Source organism: Ylistrum balloti, unplaced genomic scaffold, assembly GCF_031769215.1.
Source record: "Ylistrum balloti isolate Yb309-2 unplaced genomic scaffold, AGI_CSIRO_Ybal_v1 Utg371718, whole genome shotgun sequence".
Lineage (NCBI taxonomy): Eukaryota > Metazoa > Mollusca > Bivalvia > Pectinida > Pectinidae > Ylistrum > Ylistrum balloti.
This window is the reverse complement of record NW_026782865.1, coordinates 1-16918: the sequence shown is the minus strand read 5'-3', so window position 1 is coordinate 16918 and position 16918 is coordinate 1. Positions and strand designations below refer to the sequence as shown.

Here is a 16918-nt window from a genome sequence, read left to right as displayed (position 1 = left end):
ACTATTGACATCCTTATCGATGACTATGACAAGACTGACAACCCCTTGTGATGATGATGACACGACTGACAACCCTTATCGATGACTATGTCACTAATCTCAGCCTCTAGTGATGACTTTGACACGACTGACAACTCCATGTGAAGATGATGACATGACTAACAACCCCTAGTGATGGTTATGACACGACTGACAACTCCTTGTGATGATGATGACATGACTGACAACCCCTAGTGATGATGATGACACGACTGACAACCCTTATCGATGACTATGACACGACCGACAACCCCTAGTGATGATGATGACACGACTAACAACCCCTGGTAATGATGATGACAAGACTGACAACCCCTGGTGATGATGATGACACGACTAACAACCCTTATCGATGACTATGACACGACCGACAACCCTTATCGATGACTATGACACGACCGACAACCCCTAGATATGATGATGACACGACTAATAACCCTAATCGATGACTTTGACACGACTGACAACCCCTAGTGATGATGATGACAAGACTGACTTGAGAGCTTTTACAATAAATATTTAAAGCAGTTTATTAAATTTCAAGGATATAGAATGTCATGCAGTTTTCATAATGAAACATATGAGTTAGACAAATGGAAAACATATATCTTATTTTTGGTGAATTGACAAAAACTTACTGATCGATGTATACCGTTCGCTTTGTCCCCAGCTAGATTTAACCTGGACAGATTGCGCTTATCTCGGGCAGTCCTGTAAGGCATATTGGACTCCAGCTGGTCATTTTGTCGTGCTGTGAAAACAAATAAGAATGATTGATTTCACTAATACGACACAATCCAGGTCCAGATATATCAAATTGGCCAGACGTCGTTGCGTGTCCGCAAATGATTACACCATGTACGCAATACATTAGAACTGACAGGAAGGGTCCAGGGCGATAGATGGGATTCAACTACGAGCGTTAGGTGTGTCCGAACATGATGTATACTTCTTTACCAGTTTTTTGTTCTTGATTTATCAAATTAGTTAATCTAACGGCTTTGTCGATGGTGCCACTTCGTACATTTCTAATTGTAAGGTATCGATACTTAGTTCTTCTCTTCATGTCTGCCCTCCTGCATCCGGGCAATAGTTCGCCACGAGGCGCCTTAAGGGTAAAATGAGGGATCACATTCACCTGTTAGTTCAGTTATGCCTTTTACCATATTTAGCTTTTGCTACTCTCAATGTGTTATCTACTAGTCATCTCTGTAACATGCAAAACGAAAGTTGAATATTTCCAAAATATTCAATCAAAGGTAGAACAAAAATACTAAAATATTGAAAAAGAACAACACAAACTAATTCATCGATGAACGGTTGCTCAAGCCTGGACTGAGAATATATTCTAACGCAGCTCTATAGATTGAGACAAGGGACGCGCCAATACTACACTATCGTTTGATTATTCTTACTTATGTTTAAACCCAATGAACGCACTTTGATTCAACAATGTTTATACGGGAACATAAAACGGAGATACGATATTCAGTAGATACCACGTTTAGGGACCCATTGAGTGCTATAGCCGATGACTGGTAGCGTCAGTTTGTTTCTTTGATTGTTAGCTGGGTCAATCGTTTTGTAAACAGCGGCGGCTTCTTATACTTTCTGGTGACTACCACACTAAACAGCATATTTGAGTTCCGCCATATGCCATCCTGGGCAAGTAGGATCAAGGGTCTTGCCCTCAGACCCAACAAGAATTACACAGATCGATCCCTTTCCAAGCTTCTTGTACTGGAAGCGAGAAATTTCGTTGCTCGAAAATACAATATCTTAGTGGTTTGAAGGAATAAATAAAACATATTACCTCACAGGGTTGAGGTGGGAAGAAATATCGTTGCGTTTGAACTAGATACAACACTTGTGTGTATGTTTACAGGGAATACTTATAAAGCACAGAAAGGTATTTCTACTGTACACGTGGCATTTCATGTACAATAATTCCAGGATATGGGAGTCTGTATCTTGTCTCTGGTAAGTAATGGCCATTGGTTGTTACTAAGTAATATGAGTGTTCGGTCACTTAAAGAGTCTTCTGCTGTTTAGTGACGGAGTAAATTAGCAATAAGGATGCCTAAATGTCCCCTGTTTACAATCTTTCGAGTGTCAATATTCACCGCCCTACTTAAGAACAGAGTGCGTATTGATCAGTATGCAGACACAGACATATGGAGTAACTAAATATGTTGTTACCCTGTCAAAACTGACAAAGCAAACGAGATAAGATTGTAAACAAATAAACTAAGTGAATGCATTCTCCAATTGTCAAAGCAAACAACACGGTCAATGAATAATAAAAATAAAATTTCTACGATTTTGGAATCTGTTAATGTTCGGAAATTTTGGACATTAGCTTTGAGTAGTAATCTTGATCTGATACGTTGCTGAAATCCATATTTTGAGCAATTTCTGTGGAGACATGTTGCATGGGCGTCTGTTCAGAAGTATCGAGCTTATTGTTACTTATATGAAGCATTTTAGATGCCATTACGGGCGTGTCATTTTTCGCCGTTATGAATTAACATTAAATTTGAGTTTGATATCGACAATTCATAACACGAGAACTGAAATGAGAGTTTTCCTCCATGATCGAGATACGTTGTGCGAAGTCAATGAAAAACAAAACCCACGTGGGAGAGAAAGATGTATATAATCCAGACCATCAATCCCGCTCTGTGTTAACAATGCATATACCAAGATGAAACATACGTGTACTATATGTGTAAACGTAATTTTTCACAACTATTTGGAACAGAACTCTTCTTGAATCCTCTTAACCTTTCTTGTTTGCCAGTATGGACGCGTGCGGATACTACTTGGTGATCCGCAGATGTACACATACATACCGATCCAAGTCTGGCTAAATATGTGTTTACTTTCACAGGACTAATATTTCGCGGTTTTCCCGCTATGGTCTTCTTCGCGGAATTAAAGTTAGCGTATACGACGTATGTTGTACCAGCTGATGCCTATGTGTATTGATATTCAATTACATGCAAGATAGTTACTGGGCAGCTAAAATTAAATATGGCGTGAATATGACAAACAAAACTGATTAAAATTCATATATCATTTCCTGACTTTTAAATGGAGAGATTCTGAGAAGATAACATAAGTTAGGCATGGCCTCATAACCTTAAAGACAGGAGAGTGGAACTAGTGTGTCTAAACTGAACTTTGCAGACTAACTTATGCTTATAACTTTCTTTTCAAAAGCTACATTCACCCTCCGATAATACATGTTTACGTTCCTCGACAAAATCATCAGCAAAGATGCAATGATTCAAATAAACTCAATGAAATGTGAAAGTAGTAAGAGTAATTCGACTCATCATGGGCTTTCAGCCTCGGATAGATAAATTGCGACTCGCATATGTATGTCAGTATCATAATAATCTAACTAATGTACATGTAAAAGGGCGTGTCAATTTGGGGTATACAATTAAAAATGTCGGTTCATTCTCTGGTGGCCTTGCATCAGGAATACCTTAATGCATTCTTGGTTTGGTAGCTTTGATATAATAAGCATTCTTTCTCCAGAGTGATCAGAACCTACCAATCGACTATGTTATCTAACTCCGGGAAAAGAGAGTATATCATAGCAGGTTCGCATTCCTTCACTACATGGCTGAGTATTATAACGATACTGATCTCAGTGCATGTCTGTTGTGATGGGAATATGTTATCCTTCATCAGATAAAGCATTCATTGAGTTCAAGGTTCAGTACTGTTTGTCTTGAAATATTGTACTGTGGAACAGGTCTTTCAGAAATAAACCTAGGCATATCAGGCTAAACAATCTGTGCAATAACCACGCACCTGCCACCAGGAGGTCGAAAAGACAAGACATTATGGACACATACACGGAGAATGCAAGTCTAAAGAAACAGTTCTCGCGCATTTCGATATGTTCCAGCTCATACCTTTGTTTTTGAAGCTGTTAACTATCAATGTATGTTCGAATTATATGTATACATTGACGAAAGCTTTAATTGCTGGATTCTTTATTCATGTTTTGGCTTCATGTCATCGTCCTGTTTGTATGTAAAGCATAAATACAGGCAGACAAAGGAACTAACATTTATAATTTTGATATTTGCTTTGTTTATAGTATCAAGTATATATTTGTCGTAACATGACCGTCCTACATCTGGATTCTTTTCAACAAATCAATTTGTAGTATTTTATAAAACAGAATCTATGGTCTGAGATGTCAAAAAGATCAATAACAATAAAATCAATGAAACTAACGAATGCTCCACGAAACCTAGCTTTTGTTTGATGCTCCGGACAAAATTTAAGTATGAAAAATAACGAAGGGCAATAACTCCTATATTATACAAAATAGAGTTACGGTTCTTGTATACTGTTCTTCTTAATCGAGATCTATCTACCTATGCAGTTTTATGTTGATACCTCTTATAGTATTTGTGATATACTCCGGACACAATTATGACGGACGGACGGACAAAGCGGCGACTATATGCTCTCTCTTTAGGGAGCATAAAAAGTAGCATTCGTCACCAGCTGCCTATTTCAACATCTGCTACATTCTCTATCACAATTCTATGTGATACTCACTTCAAAGCACTTAACAGCATTTCTATCAAATTTATAGGGTGCTATATAGATGTCAGTGAAATCTTATCCGAAATAATCTCGAGCGTTAAACGCTTTCACACGTAATACACAAAAATCAATGTAAATTGCTCGTTTGAGGTAAAGAGATCTGCATTTTACAGTAATGGAATGTATCTGTTTACTTTGTGTTACAAACCGCTTATCCTACTCAGCAACAAAACGGTTTATACCCGTGAGTCAGAATGTTACCAAAAAATGGTCATGAATAAATATATTTTGATTTGTGCGTAAACAAATTCAACTAATGCAATTACAACTTTATATTCTAAATATTCATACAAATGATGATTAGCTGCCAGTGTGAAAGGCTCTTTATTATAGTATAGCATATAAAAGGTGTTGACTGGCCATCATCGATGAAGTTCCCAATTATATCCGATATTTACTACATAATATACCGTAATTATGATAATAACAGATAAATGCATAATTCCAGACTCGCATGCCACATATCCGAATTCATTCGTTACGATGTTAATAATGATTGTGTTATTATCATGATACGTCGCATGGAGACCCAGTTTTGTTATCATGCAAATATACAAATGTAAAAATATAGACAATTTAAGTATTTAATAGGCGTTATATTTTCAACAAAGTGTTTTTATAAGCCTTTCGTCTGAATTAATTACGTAAACAAATTGAAGAACGTAGACATGGAATTGAAGTAATAACCATTGTTTATGTACCATGAATAGCCGTACATATTAAGTTTGCCATTTGATGACAAATCGCGAAAAGTTTATTTAAACCGAGTCATCTTTTTGCATTTGAAGGACAGAAACTATAGTAAACCTTTTCTCAAATATGTTCAATATTCGCACGATAAAAACACTTTACGATACAGTATCCTTCTCTTTATATATTTCCTCACATCAAAATATATATCATTATTAATGGTACATATAAATGAAGTATAAGATTAATTAATGTTTCCTAGTTTGATGTTTTGTATTACTCTATAATTCGTTATACGTCTTTATCCCGTGTTTATCACAGCAGCTATTTACATATGTAAGAAAAGACGCATCATATAAGTTCTATAGAACCAAAGTTTACTGTAAATACATACAAAGTTTATCTTCCGTGTTATCAACATTCAGATACTTTTATTTTATATCTCACAAAGAAAAATAATATTTCTTAATGAGATTGCTATGGAGATTATAAAATTTCCCCAATATTTCCATCAACCTGCATCTTTTGAACCCCCATGTTTCGAGTTTGTCCGTCAGTTGACGACTTCTTGCACGAAAATTGTGGTAGCGCAAACAGAAGAAGATCTGAAAGTAAGAAATATCTTTCTCAAATAAAATTTGTTCAATATGCGCTCTATTCGTATGGCGAAAATAACTACAGTTAGATGATAGCATTAAAACACCCTGTAACCAGTGTCCTTCACTTTATATATTTCTTAATACCAGATATTCTTTATATTGTTTAGAGATCCATTCACTTGCAAGAACAATGTTTTCCTCGCATGCTATTACGTTAGTTACATTATGTTATCTGGCAATATTATTGTATATTATTTAACAGTCAATCCGCAACACTGAAGGTATACATTACTACATTAGAAATATAGTACACTCAACGCATGCACTTTGAGAGACACTCCCCTTATGACCAACCAATCATTTGTAGTTATTTAGAAGTGCATACATTGACTTAAATCATGCTAATGACAATATGTATTTTACTAATGGTACTTTCAATAATCATAATTCCTGAATGAATTCAAACAATGATGCCTTTTGTCTTCAGATATTTCACGATAAGTAACATATATAGATAATGTTAAAATCCAATATATCCATCGACAAATAATGACGATATTTCTTTAATTTACCGATTATGTTTGTTATCATTCATCAATATAAAATGGATATTACAATATTCATGACATTATCGTTTTATTCAGTCTTTCACACCAATAACACTTATCACTAAGGTACTTACATCGGATTGTCATCTTGGGAACCTGCATCTACCTTCACAATACCGCTGTGATATACAAGGCGAACGCCGAGGACGATGACAGAGGAAAGAGATATCGAGTGGAACACAAAATAATCCGCGGTAGATGTATATCACTGAAAACCACCGTTATCTTCACAACACTTGCTGTGTAACAGAGGAACACAATACTTGTGGTAAGTTTTAAATAGATACTAATTATCAATTACATTTTAACACTTGCAAGTAATGAAGACACAAACACAATGCCTCAACTCTACAGGCTTCTCATAGTACCAGATCGTTTCCCGCTGTGTTGTAGTTTTTTCCTAAATCAGTTCAGGTGGAGGCTCAGAAAATTAATCTGGCGTCTTAATCAATAGACGCAAATGTCTGAGCGGTCCGAAGAGTTCACTATCTCTCAGTTGATTTCTATAAGAATCACGAAATCACCGGTAGCACCGTGGTAAATAGCAAAGCAAATTGCACGTTTGTCATCGTCCGTATAAATACCAATAAATACTGTACACCTAAAGTCATGGTATTTATCGAGTATAGTTGATTACAGGTTCCACCTAAAGACCTAATGAAGCTTTTGATTTTCTTCCGAGCTGAGTATTCATACGCAAGCAACGCAGATTAAAAGAAACCTATGTAATCATATGATTGCTGTCGTACATGGAATGCTTGCAATATTTAGATTGATTTGATATGTGGGAGTTTATAAATTTCCCCGTATTTGATTATCCACCAAAGTATAACAGCGTTTTCATCAGCACATGGTACATCATAGACTTGCTAAGTGAGATTTTGATATCAATCGTTGTACGATTAATGAGCAAGCTCATTACATGTTCGTCGTTGTTAAGAAGCAGATGAATGGCGCCATTGATCCAAGCATCCAAAGTTACTTGAAAATATTACCTATTTATCGCCAAGAAATCCCTTTATTGTGACATGCGCAATGGAATATCAATGAGTTGCGTTTATACAAATATGACATAGCCTTCGCAGCGGGCTACTTTAGTGGCAAGAAGGGGTCAATTGTTTCTGTGAAAGTTCTTCAGAGCCTCGGAGTGAGTGACACGAGGTTAAGGAAAACAATTAGAGCAGCTTACATTATGAACCTCGCAGGATTTAGCACTACTTGGTCCAATAGAACATGGGTTGAATAACTGGCTATAGCACAGACGCATTCGGATTAATAAAAAAAGTGCTGAACATCAATACGGTTGCGAAAAAGGCGTTGCTCTTTAGGCAATGACGTCATATCAAATAGTTAGCCAACAAATTGTCACTTTACATCTTCCATTTTGAAAACATATTAAGCATTGTATTTCATGGCTATTCTCATATGTCATATGGATTTTCTGGGTGATGTGTTGTAAACTCAACTCATTTTTTTTCTGCACTGCGAATTCCATATTGTTTCACACAATCACGCTTAAAGTTTTGTTCAGCATTTACAATATATATTAGTTAGTAATTTTTCTCATACATCTAGTAAACGTTAACTTCATTCAAATGGTGTCTTCTGTAACCTAATGCACGTCACATGAAGATAATAAAATTTGAAATCTGAAATTTATGTTAAATAAATCCCCACAGCTAGATCAGTATTTCTTTTACGATCGATCCGTGTTGCTTGAACGATTTGTTGTTTCTGTTTGTATACTGATCGTACAGGTGATACTCAATATTCAAATACTGGCATTGTATATATAATCCAAATGGACACAGTACCGGCTTCTCAAAGCGCATGCGTCATCCGATATGGTCTGAAGTTACTGACGCTTCGTAAAGCAAGGGAGATACTTATCACAAAAACATATGCTATACAGTATTATTTTATCACTTCAGATAAGGATATTAAGCAGAGAAACATATGTGTTTCTTTCATGTGAATTTGATAAGCGTTGTGAGATGTACTGCCAAAGTTGAGCAATTTTACATAATTGTGTTGAATCAAACAAATGGAACGCTGGTTACTTTTAGGTGTTATATGTTTTAAGTTTGAAGTCAACAATGACGTTTTTCCTGATATTATGTTTACACCACAAGTTTCTTTGCATATTTCATTTTGAAAAGAATTTCTGAGACAAAAACCTCTTGCATATAACGAAAATCGAACAGCTCTAAAAATTATCATCTAAAATTGTATAATGACAAGTTATTCCGGAATGAGAAAGTCATTTCTTATGTCGGGGTATTTTGACAAGTAGTTGAAAAGAATATCACCTTTACTTAAGAAAAATCTTATCCTGGCTTTGTATACTATTCACAGTGAGAGTCATAACTTTCGAACAAAGGTTATCAGTACGCACTGTGCAACGTATCTGTTATATGTAGTAGACTTTCAGTTACAATAATTATGAGAGATCATCATTCTGTTGTAAACGTTATGACTGATAATACTCACGATTGTATGCTGGAGTCAAAACATCCAGAAGTAGATAAAAAGTCACTGTGAGTAGTTTAGAAGATAATTCCGGTATAAATAGATAATATAGCTGTGATCTGGCTGATATGAAAACTAAAATTCGCCAAAAGCCACTAAGATATCTTTTGACAGTATTTACGGCTTGAGGGCACTGATAGTACAGTACAAACTGATGTATGTATAGCAAAATAAAAAAAGTTTTAAATCAATGATTCGTGTAACGTACCAATATTTAATTAAAATGGTGTCCTTATTGAAACATAAACAAAACAAAAATACCACTATGTCAACATAATCATAATCCAAACTCAATAAAACAAGGGTAACATATGAACAAAAGCAATTTTTACACGACGACTCCTGGGAAAGTACAAGGAGAATAAGACCATGTGTTCCAGAAGAGTAAGCATCTTCTGCGTCATCGACGACACCAGATATGGAAATGATATGGATATAAATTGCCATAACATCGAATCTTTACCTTCTCCTGCAACTTCAATGAAAACTTGAATCATTCAAGAGAACAATTAATTCAGAATAATATAGTAATGGTTCAATACTTCACAAATAACAATAAAAAGCCCTGGCAATCAAAGTGTTCTCTTGTAAAATACAGTTGGATTTATGACCTACATATTCTGTCTTTTGTGAATTAAGGGTGCTTTGCGGACAAATGTCAGCAGCTTCTGGTGATGATTAAGACAGATCCGACAATCTTATGATGAAGGCAGATATGCTGCATTTAGAAGTGAACAAAGATCGCGCTCTTAAAGCTGTAACACAATAGAATTCCATGTCAGCTCCAGGCCAATTGGACACACCCATTTGTGGAGATTAACTATGTCAGGATGAGTAAATGACTCAACATGTGGAGTCGCAATGCTCTTCACTTGAACCTGTCACGTATGATCAATACATAACACATGTTAACAGGGCAGCCTCAGAATCCTGTTTTAAGATGACACCTAGACACACAGGTCCTGAAAAGGCCTGCTGACCTAGTTTAAATAGTTTATCGGGATTTCATTTTAACTGTTGCTGTCCGTTTAATCAATTATTGATTCTCGACTCATGCGACAGTGTTTGTAGAAATGTGTTGTATAAAAACGGATTAGATTTGTTCGCTGAAGGGGATAACAGAAATCGATACATCAGTGGCCATACATCACAAAAAAAACCTCCAATATAACAAGCTGTTGAAAGACACAAAACAATGTTAAAGAAAATCAATATTATTAAAATAAAGCATATTCAATTTTTCTGAAATCTCAATTGACGTAGTCGTTTTCAGAACGCACACCGGTGTTAACGCTCTCTATTTCCGCTATGTGTTTGAATAAAAACTAAAAATAACATGTACAAGAAAGTTATAGTTATATCGTCCTTTTTTGCTTAGAAAAGGTTGTACAAAATCACCTTTTATTTATTTAGAGTTGAATACAGTTTAGCCAAAAAAATGACTTAAATGTATCATACAGCTATTTCGTCCTTCTAGGACTCGTCAGTGATGCTAAGAGCCTAAATTTTAAAACTTAGGAGACGATTGAGGAAAACGTAAAGTGATCGAAAGAAAAGTCAAAATTTAGACGGGGTGGTGCAGCAACCCCATAATTAAATAAGTTTCGTAATTTTCAGATAGCAGACAATTTTAGAAAAGCGTCACGTACATGTGTATATTCGGAATCTTGCCACTATTCGATCGAATTAGAATGTGACATACATGTTAAGGCAAACCTCAGGAACATTGATTAACATAATACATATCTGCATATAAACTTTCTGTTGATTTAGTTTTAAATATGTGGAATGTTAATATAATTGGACATCCTTTGCTCATAATGGTACATAGTAATTACTTTAATGTCGTTTTCAACGTGTAAACAACAATGACTTTAACTATCATAAAATGGGCTGATGAATGACGAACTATAGGCTTAATACTTAATACAGCACTGCTTTCCAGGAGCATTTATTACCAATGCCAACCTCTGAGGATTTTAACATCACTTCATGACGTCTATCTATTCTAATGGTTTTCTAAACACGTATACAAGATGTTATTGAATACTTCCTCTAAAATCAATACTTTCTTTCTACGTCTGATCTTAGACTGACCTGTTGAGAAGGTACAATTAGCATACATATGGTTTCCGCTATACGTTTCTGAGCCTTCCAACATAAATAGAATAAGTAACTATTCTGTGTATTCTCCTATACATAAATGGCTTCGACTTATCTGCTCGCTGAGTGATATAAATTATATACACCTTTGTACGTTCCTCTTGTAATCCAATCTTCAATTTTATAATAAAAATACCACTCTGTAGCTTTAAAAATCAACACGTAATATTTCGTTTCATTATTTCTGCTTTACATAATCATCTAGAGGAACATTAAATAGAGTCAAAATTGATCTATATCTTTTGCAACATCGATGGACTTTGTTACAAGTGGTTGTATGTAAAACTCATTATAGCGTTAGGTTCAATGTAATATATCCGTGTGAATCACCATCGGCATGGCAAGACCGAAAGTGACCAAGAGAATTAAATTAGGAAATTAAATAAGAAACTTTGTACCAGTTAACTTCAATTTCGCTATCTGAGACGATTGTTTGGATCATTTCTTAAACATTCGTCCACCAGACAGAAAAGAATAATAGTTGGTAATATTTCAAATAGTATGTTATCTTTGTGCCGAGAATTATATTCCATTTACAATTCTTAAAATTCTTAAATTTAAAAGAGATGATTTTGAAGTTAAACAATGAGCATTGGAATGCAGCTCTGTTTCCTGGACGAAACTTGTTTTACTGTTCACTTGAACTTGATTTTAATGATTATAAGATTTCCATTGTTTGCATTAAGGTACAGTGGCATTTAATTAATCCTGCGCTTGAAACAGTCATAAAAATTCTTTATCGGCAAAAAAGTTTTAATTGTCCCATGGAACCCCAAGATGATTTCGAGGCTACTTGTCACTGTAGGTAAAGAGTCTTGCCTAAAGAGACAATCACGACAGCTTACAGAGGTCCGTTTCTCAGCTTCGCAAGAACCATAAACTTAGACATCTACGGAATATCTAACTCGGATTTTTTACTGAGGTTGCTTAGGTCATTGTCTAACTGACATTGGTTACATCATTGCATCAAGATGCTTTTCTTACATTGTATTGTTGATGTGTATGAGACTACATACATTCGTGATCAGTACGCCAGTAATTTGACTTGAGTTGTTTTCTAGACAAAACTCGTTGCTCTTTAATAACTTTTCTTCACAGATGTGAATAGCAATTAATATTATGTAGTCTTTTACTAAAAACACATTCGTACCATCTCGGCTAATACTGCCCGATTCAAAGTCTACACATAATTTCCCGAGTTGTTGCTGTCCTGCAGCTGCTAAGGTTTTTCCTAAACAGACTCTAATATGGATTTGGATTGGACACTCACTGTCTAATCAAAATATTGCTATGTTCATATGCGCAATTTTCAGATCATTAGTTGTAAATTGCTGTTGTATAAATTACAGTATCGTTTGTTGTTTACAGTTTTTTTGTCGTTAATTAATTACAGTCTTTTCAATGGAAATATCGTGTCCATTTGAATACTGTAATATCAGAGTAGGCCATCTACCATGGATTGACATTTAAGTCTGGGAACAGACTTATGTACTTATACGAAGTACAGTTGATATACTCATGGATAAAATCTTATTTTCTGTTCTACTAGCATTAGAACTTACTACCATTACAGAAACCTAAAATGAACTAAGATTAAAGATTATCTTTTATAAATCTTACTTTAATATATAACTTTAAACAGAGCAAAACATATCTGAAGTCAAGTTAAGGAATATCAATAAGAAGTTGAAAAAATACAGCGCATGCAGTGATTGATAACGTGCAGTAAACACGTGGTATCATTATACTTCAAGTTATTTTAACCTGTGGTAATTACGAAAAAGCGCATTCCAGGAATACTGACAGACAGTTATCATGGTGAAGCTCTAATCGATTTAAAACGCTATTGTAAAGCGGTGTCGTTGGTTATTTGACATTCCTATATTGAACATGCATACATTTCAGTAACAAGCATGGCAATAAACATGAAATATGGGCTATTGAAAACATTTCAATCAAAGGCGGTAAATGGAATTTGGGTAATAACACATGCATGTTTTGAGTTCGTATACCATTTACTAACCTAATCTAAATGCAGCAAACGAGACAGAAATCTGAAATGATCCGAGATTGCATATTGTATTCGTTCTCTATCACGAGCCACAGAATAAAAATCCCAATACATACATATGACTTGGCTATGATACGTGATAGAAGACTATTACTATTCGAAACACTATTAGTCTATGCCTTTACGAGGCAAATCTTTTCAATCACAATAAAACTAAAGCCTGTCTGTACTCAAGTGAGTAGATGAAAGAAGAGTGACCTTTACAGGTGGGTGACGGATGTATAGAAGTTTGATATGATCGTAATGGTTTTCGACCACGAACAAGAAGCCTTTATATCGTGATTGAACAGGATTCTTATGGCATTTACACTAGTATGACAGAAATGGGTTACATATATATTTTGACTGTTAGAATGGCTAATTAGCTTACTGTTTCTTACGTTGATTATGCATATATCAAACAAAAATATCAATGAAACCAATGAAACATTCACCAAGACCACTAATGTGAATGTAACTCAAGTGCCTAAGGCAGTGATCCAGGGAAAGAATTCTGGTTTCCAACATACGATGATTAATGAAAAAAAGCGAAGGTGAAATAAAAAAAAAACTGAAGCAATATCGGATACATAAGTGACTTCATTACACTAAACTAGACTTCTGACATCAACGCTGTATGTTCTAGGTCTAGGCATAGGACACCGTATTGTAAGTCCTGATCCGGATCTATGGGACGATTTTGGGTTCAAGAATGTTTCTGAACGAAGTAGGTCATGACTTGAGTATTCCACAATATCACATACATAACGATCTATACACAAATGACAGGATAACATAAGATTCCTCGTTCCTTGGACGAGTTTCATATACAAGCATCACTAATATATATCAAATCAACATTATCTTGTAAAAAGACATTACAAACCTAATTAAAAAAGATTTACCATAGAAACCACACACAATAATATATCTCTGTATACAATATACTATTACAACGCCTTGGCAAACAAAGTTTTTTCGTGTTTGGCGCATTGTTTGTCGAATCGATTATTATTATTATCATATTTATTTGATGTACAGCTTTTGTCGAAAGATAGAATATAGGAAATGAAACTTGTCCTAAGGAAGCGTGAAACGAACGTAGACTTAGTGCAACCTATTAAACCTCAAGAAAATACCAACATATCAACAGAATCATAATCCCATAACACTAGGGCAAGGTATTACCAAAGGAAGACTTACACGGAGCACAAGGAGAATATTACCAGATGTTCCGAAAGCGTAAGCGTCTTCTGCTTAATCGACGACGCCCACCATGTAAACTGTGATCAATCAGGTAAGTAAAGTCACGTTTTCAAGTAAGGACAATGTATACAACAACGGAACCAACAGGCACACTAACGAGCATCAAACACGTCAAGCTTAATTTCGCACAAAGAAATGTAATATTTCTTCATGAGATCACTATGGCGACCATATAACTTCCCCATAATTTTCTTCAGTCTGCATCTTTTGAAACCCTATGTTACGAGTTTGCGTCAGTTGACGATTTCTTGCGCAAAAATCGTGATCTATGGAACGTTGAATATCGCATCAACTGTACAAGTTAACACAATATTTTGGGGAGATGATTCATATCAGAATATTTTTGACGTTCGTGCAGAGTTACCTCCCCGCACGGAGCTTTCCTACTTGATTTTATTTTTATGTAAGCATGGCGGGTATTACGCGCACCTCACGGAAAGAAATTGCTTACAGGGGAACTGTGGTGAGTTCTTATGCGTAAGTAATAGTTCTTTTTGTATTATATTAATATTATTTAATTGATGAAATGGTGCTTGAGCTGTAGTTTTTAGAGATCGCGTAGTATCGTTGTAGAATTTTATGGAAGCGCACTGCAACCGGTGCAAGGGAAATTTTAACCCATTTAAACATGCCAAGAGAATCATTTAGCAAAAGTAATTTTAAATGTTAATTATTAACAGGGATAATATCAATTTTATTTTTATTTATTTATATATATTTGTTTATTTTTTATTTATCGAAAAACACATGAGGAATAAATAGATTCATATATACTATCAGTCTATAACTCCCATCGTCACACACTTACAGAGTATAGTCATGCATCATTTTCACCACTAAACACACAGCATTTTGAGTTGCACACTATATCTTAACTATCATAGACACTATGTAACACAATCACTCTAAACATATATTTATAACTTGCAGCCATACTAGCACTCCAGCATTGTTACATATACAAACAACATCAGCATCTGACATCAACGTCATCATATACAATCATCATCCTCGTCACACATTAGCATCATCACATACCATCAGCATCATTATGGTCACCTATCAACATTAGCATCATCACACTTCAGCAGCATTACACATCCGCATTATCACATACCAAATCAGCATCGTCACACCTCAACATCATCATATATACCAACATCAGCAGCATCACACAGCAGCATCACACATCCTCATTATCAGCTTCTTCACACACTTTAACTTCCATGCATAAGGATGCTGCAGATTCTTAGACACAGTCAACATCATTATCTTCATCATCAAGCACACATAGACATGCTAATTTCAGTAATTTCTCCATAAACTAGTATGGACTCATAATAAGTGAGCAACTGACAGCTGTCACTATATCACTATAAGATAAATGTTCCTAGATATAATGAAATAGACAAATAAAAAACAAAACATGTGATGATTTTTTTTATAATTCTTTAAACAGCAGACAACTATTAGCTGTTAATAATAAATGTAAATCAATATCAGAAATACTGTCAGTTCTAACCATTGCTTGTGAAGTGATTGATTCTAAGGTGACCGATAAGGCCCATGGGCCTCTTGTTTCTAATCTTAAATTAATTTTTCAATGTATTTTTATGCACAATATGCGTACCTCAAGTGATTTTGCTTATTATTTTAGATTTATGATCTTTACATTTATTTACTTCTTTTTTTTGTTTGATATTTATGTATTTTATACATCCGTCAAATGACAGGACATATTATGGTATTCTCGTCTTCCATCCGTCCATCTTCCGTCCGTATGTCCCTCTGTTCGTAAACATTTCAATGTCCCAGCGATTTTGGAATTTATTAAGCCTTAACAGATTTCTTTTAACTTTCATTGCAAGCTTAAGTACAATCAAAGCTAGATTGAGTTTGATTTCCATGATTTTTGATCCACAACTTTTAGAGTTACGGCCCATTAATGTCTGTAACCTTTTCAATGTCGGTGCAATAACTTTGCAAAGTATTACGCAATTACCATTGAAACAAATGCAATATATTATATACAGCATAAATAGTGTAGGTGATAGTCAGACAAAATCACAGGCGTATTTCGTGACCTGAAACAGGCTCTTGTTTTTTTTTTTTTTTTCGTGTGACAAATTAAAATGATTGTTCAATATATGAATATTGTCAGCATTCCATTATACCTTCATAGATCCCTATTAGGATAAACTGACGGGACAGAGCTTGTTTGTTACACTATCAGAATAATGTAAATCACTCATACTGGTGGAGGAATTACAGTGATTCTAGCATTAAGTTGTATGGTTGCCAATTTATTTGCAGATAAGTCAATACCATTATTACTATTG

The 16918-nt window shown here is 35.0% G+C and overlaps 1 protein-coding gene across 1 annotated transcript in view; it reads right to left on the bottom strand.

The window, feature by feature from the left end:
- LOC132563430 (short transient receptor potential channel 7-like) overlaps window positions 1-761 on the bottom strand; it is a 42063-nt gene extending 41302 nt beyond the window's left edge. Inside the window, exon 1 of the mRNA XM_060228189.1 lies at window positions 678-761. Within this exon, the coding sequence (XP_060084172.1) occupies window positions 678-761 (84 nt within the window). The remainder of the gene's footprint in view (window positions 1-677) is intronic.
- Between the last annotated feature and the right edge of the window lie 16157 nt (window positions 762-16918).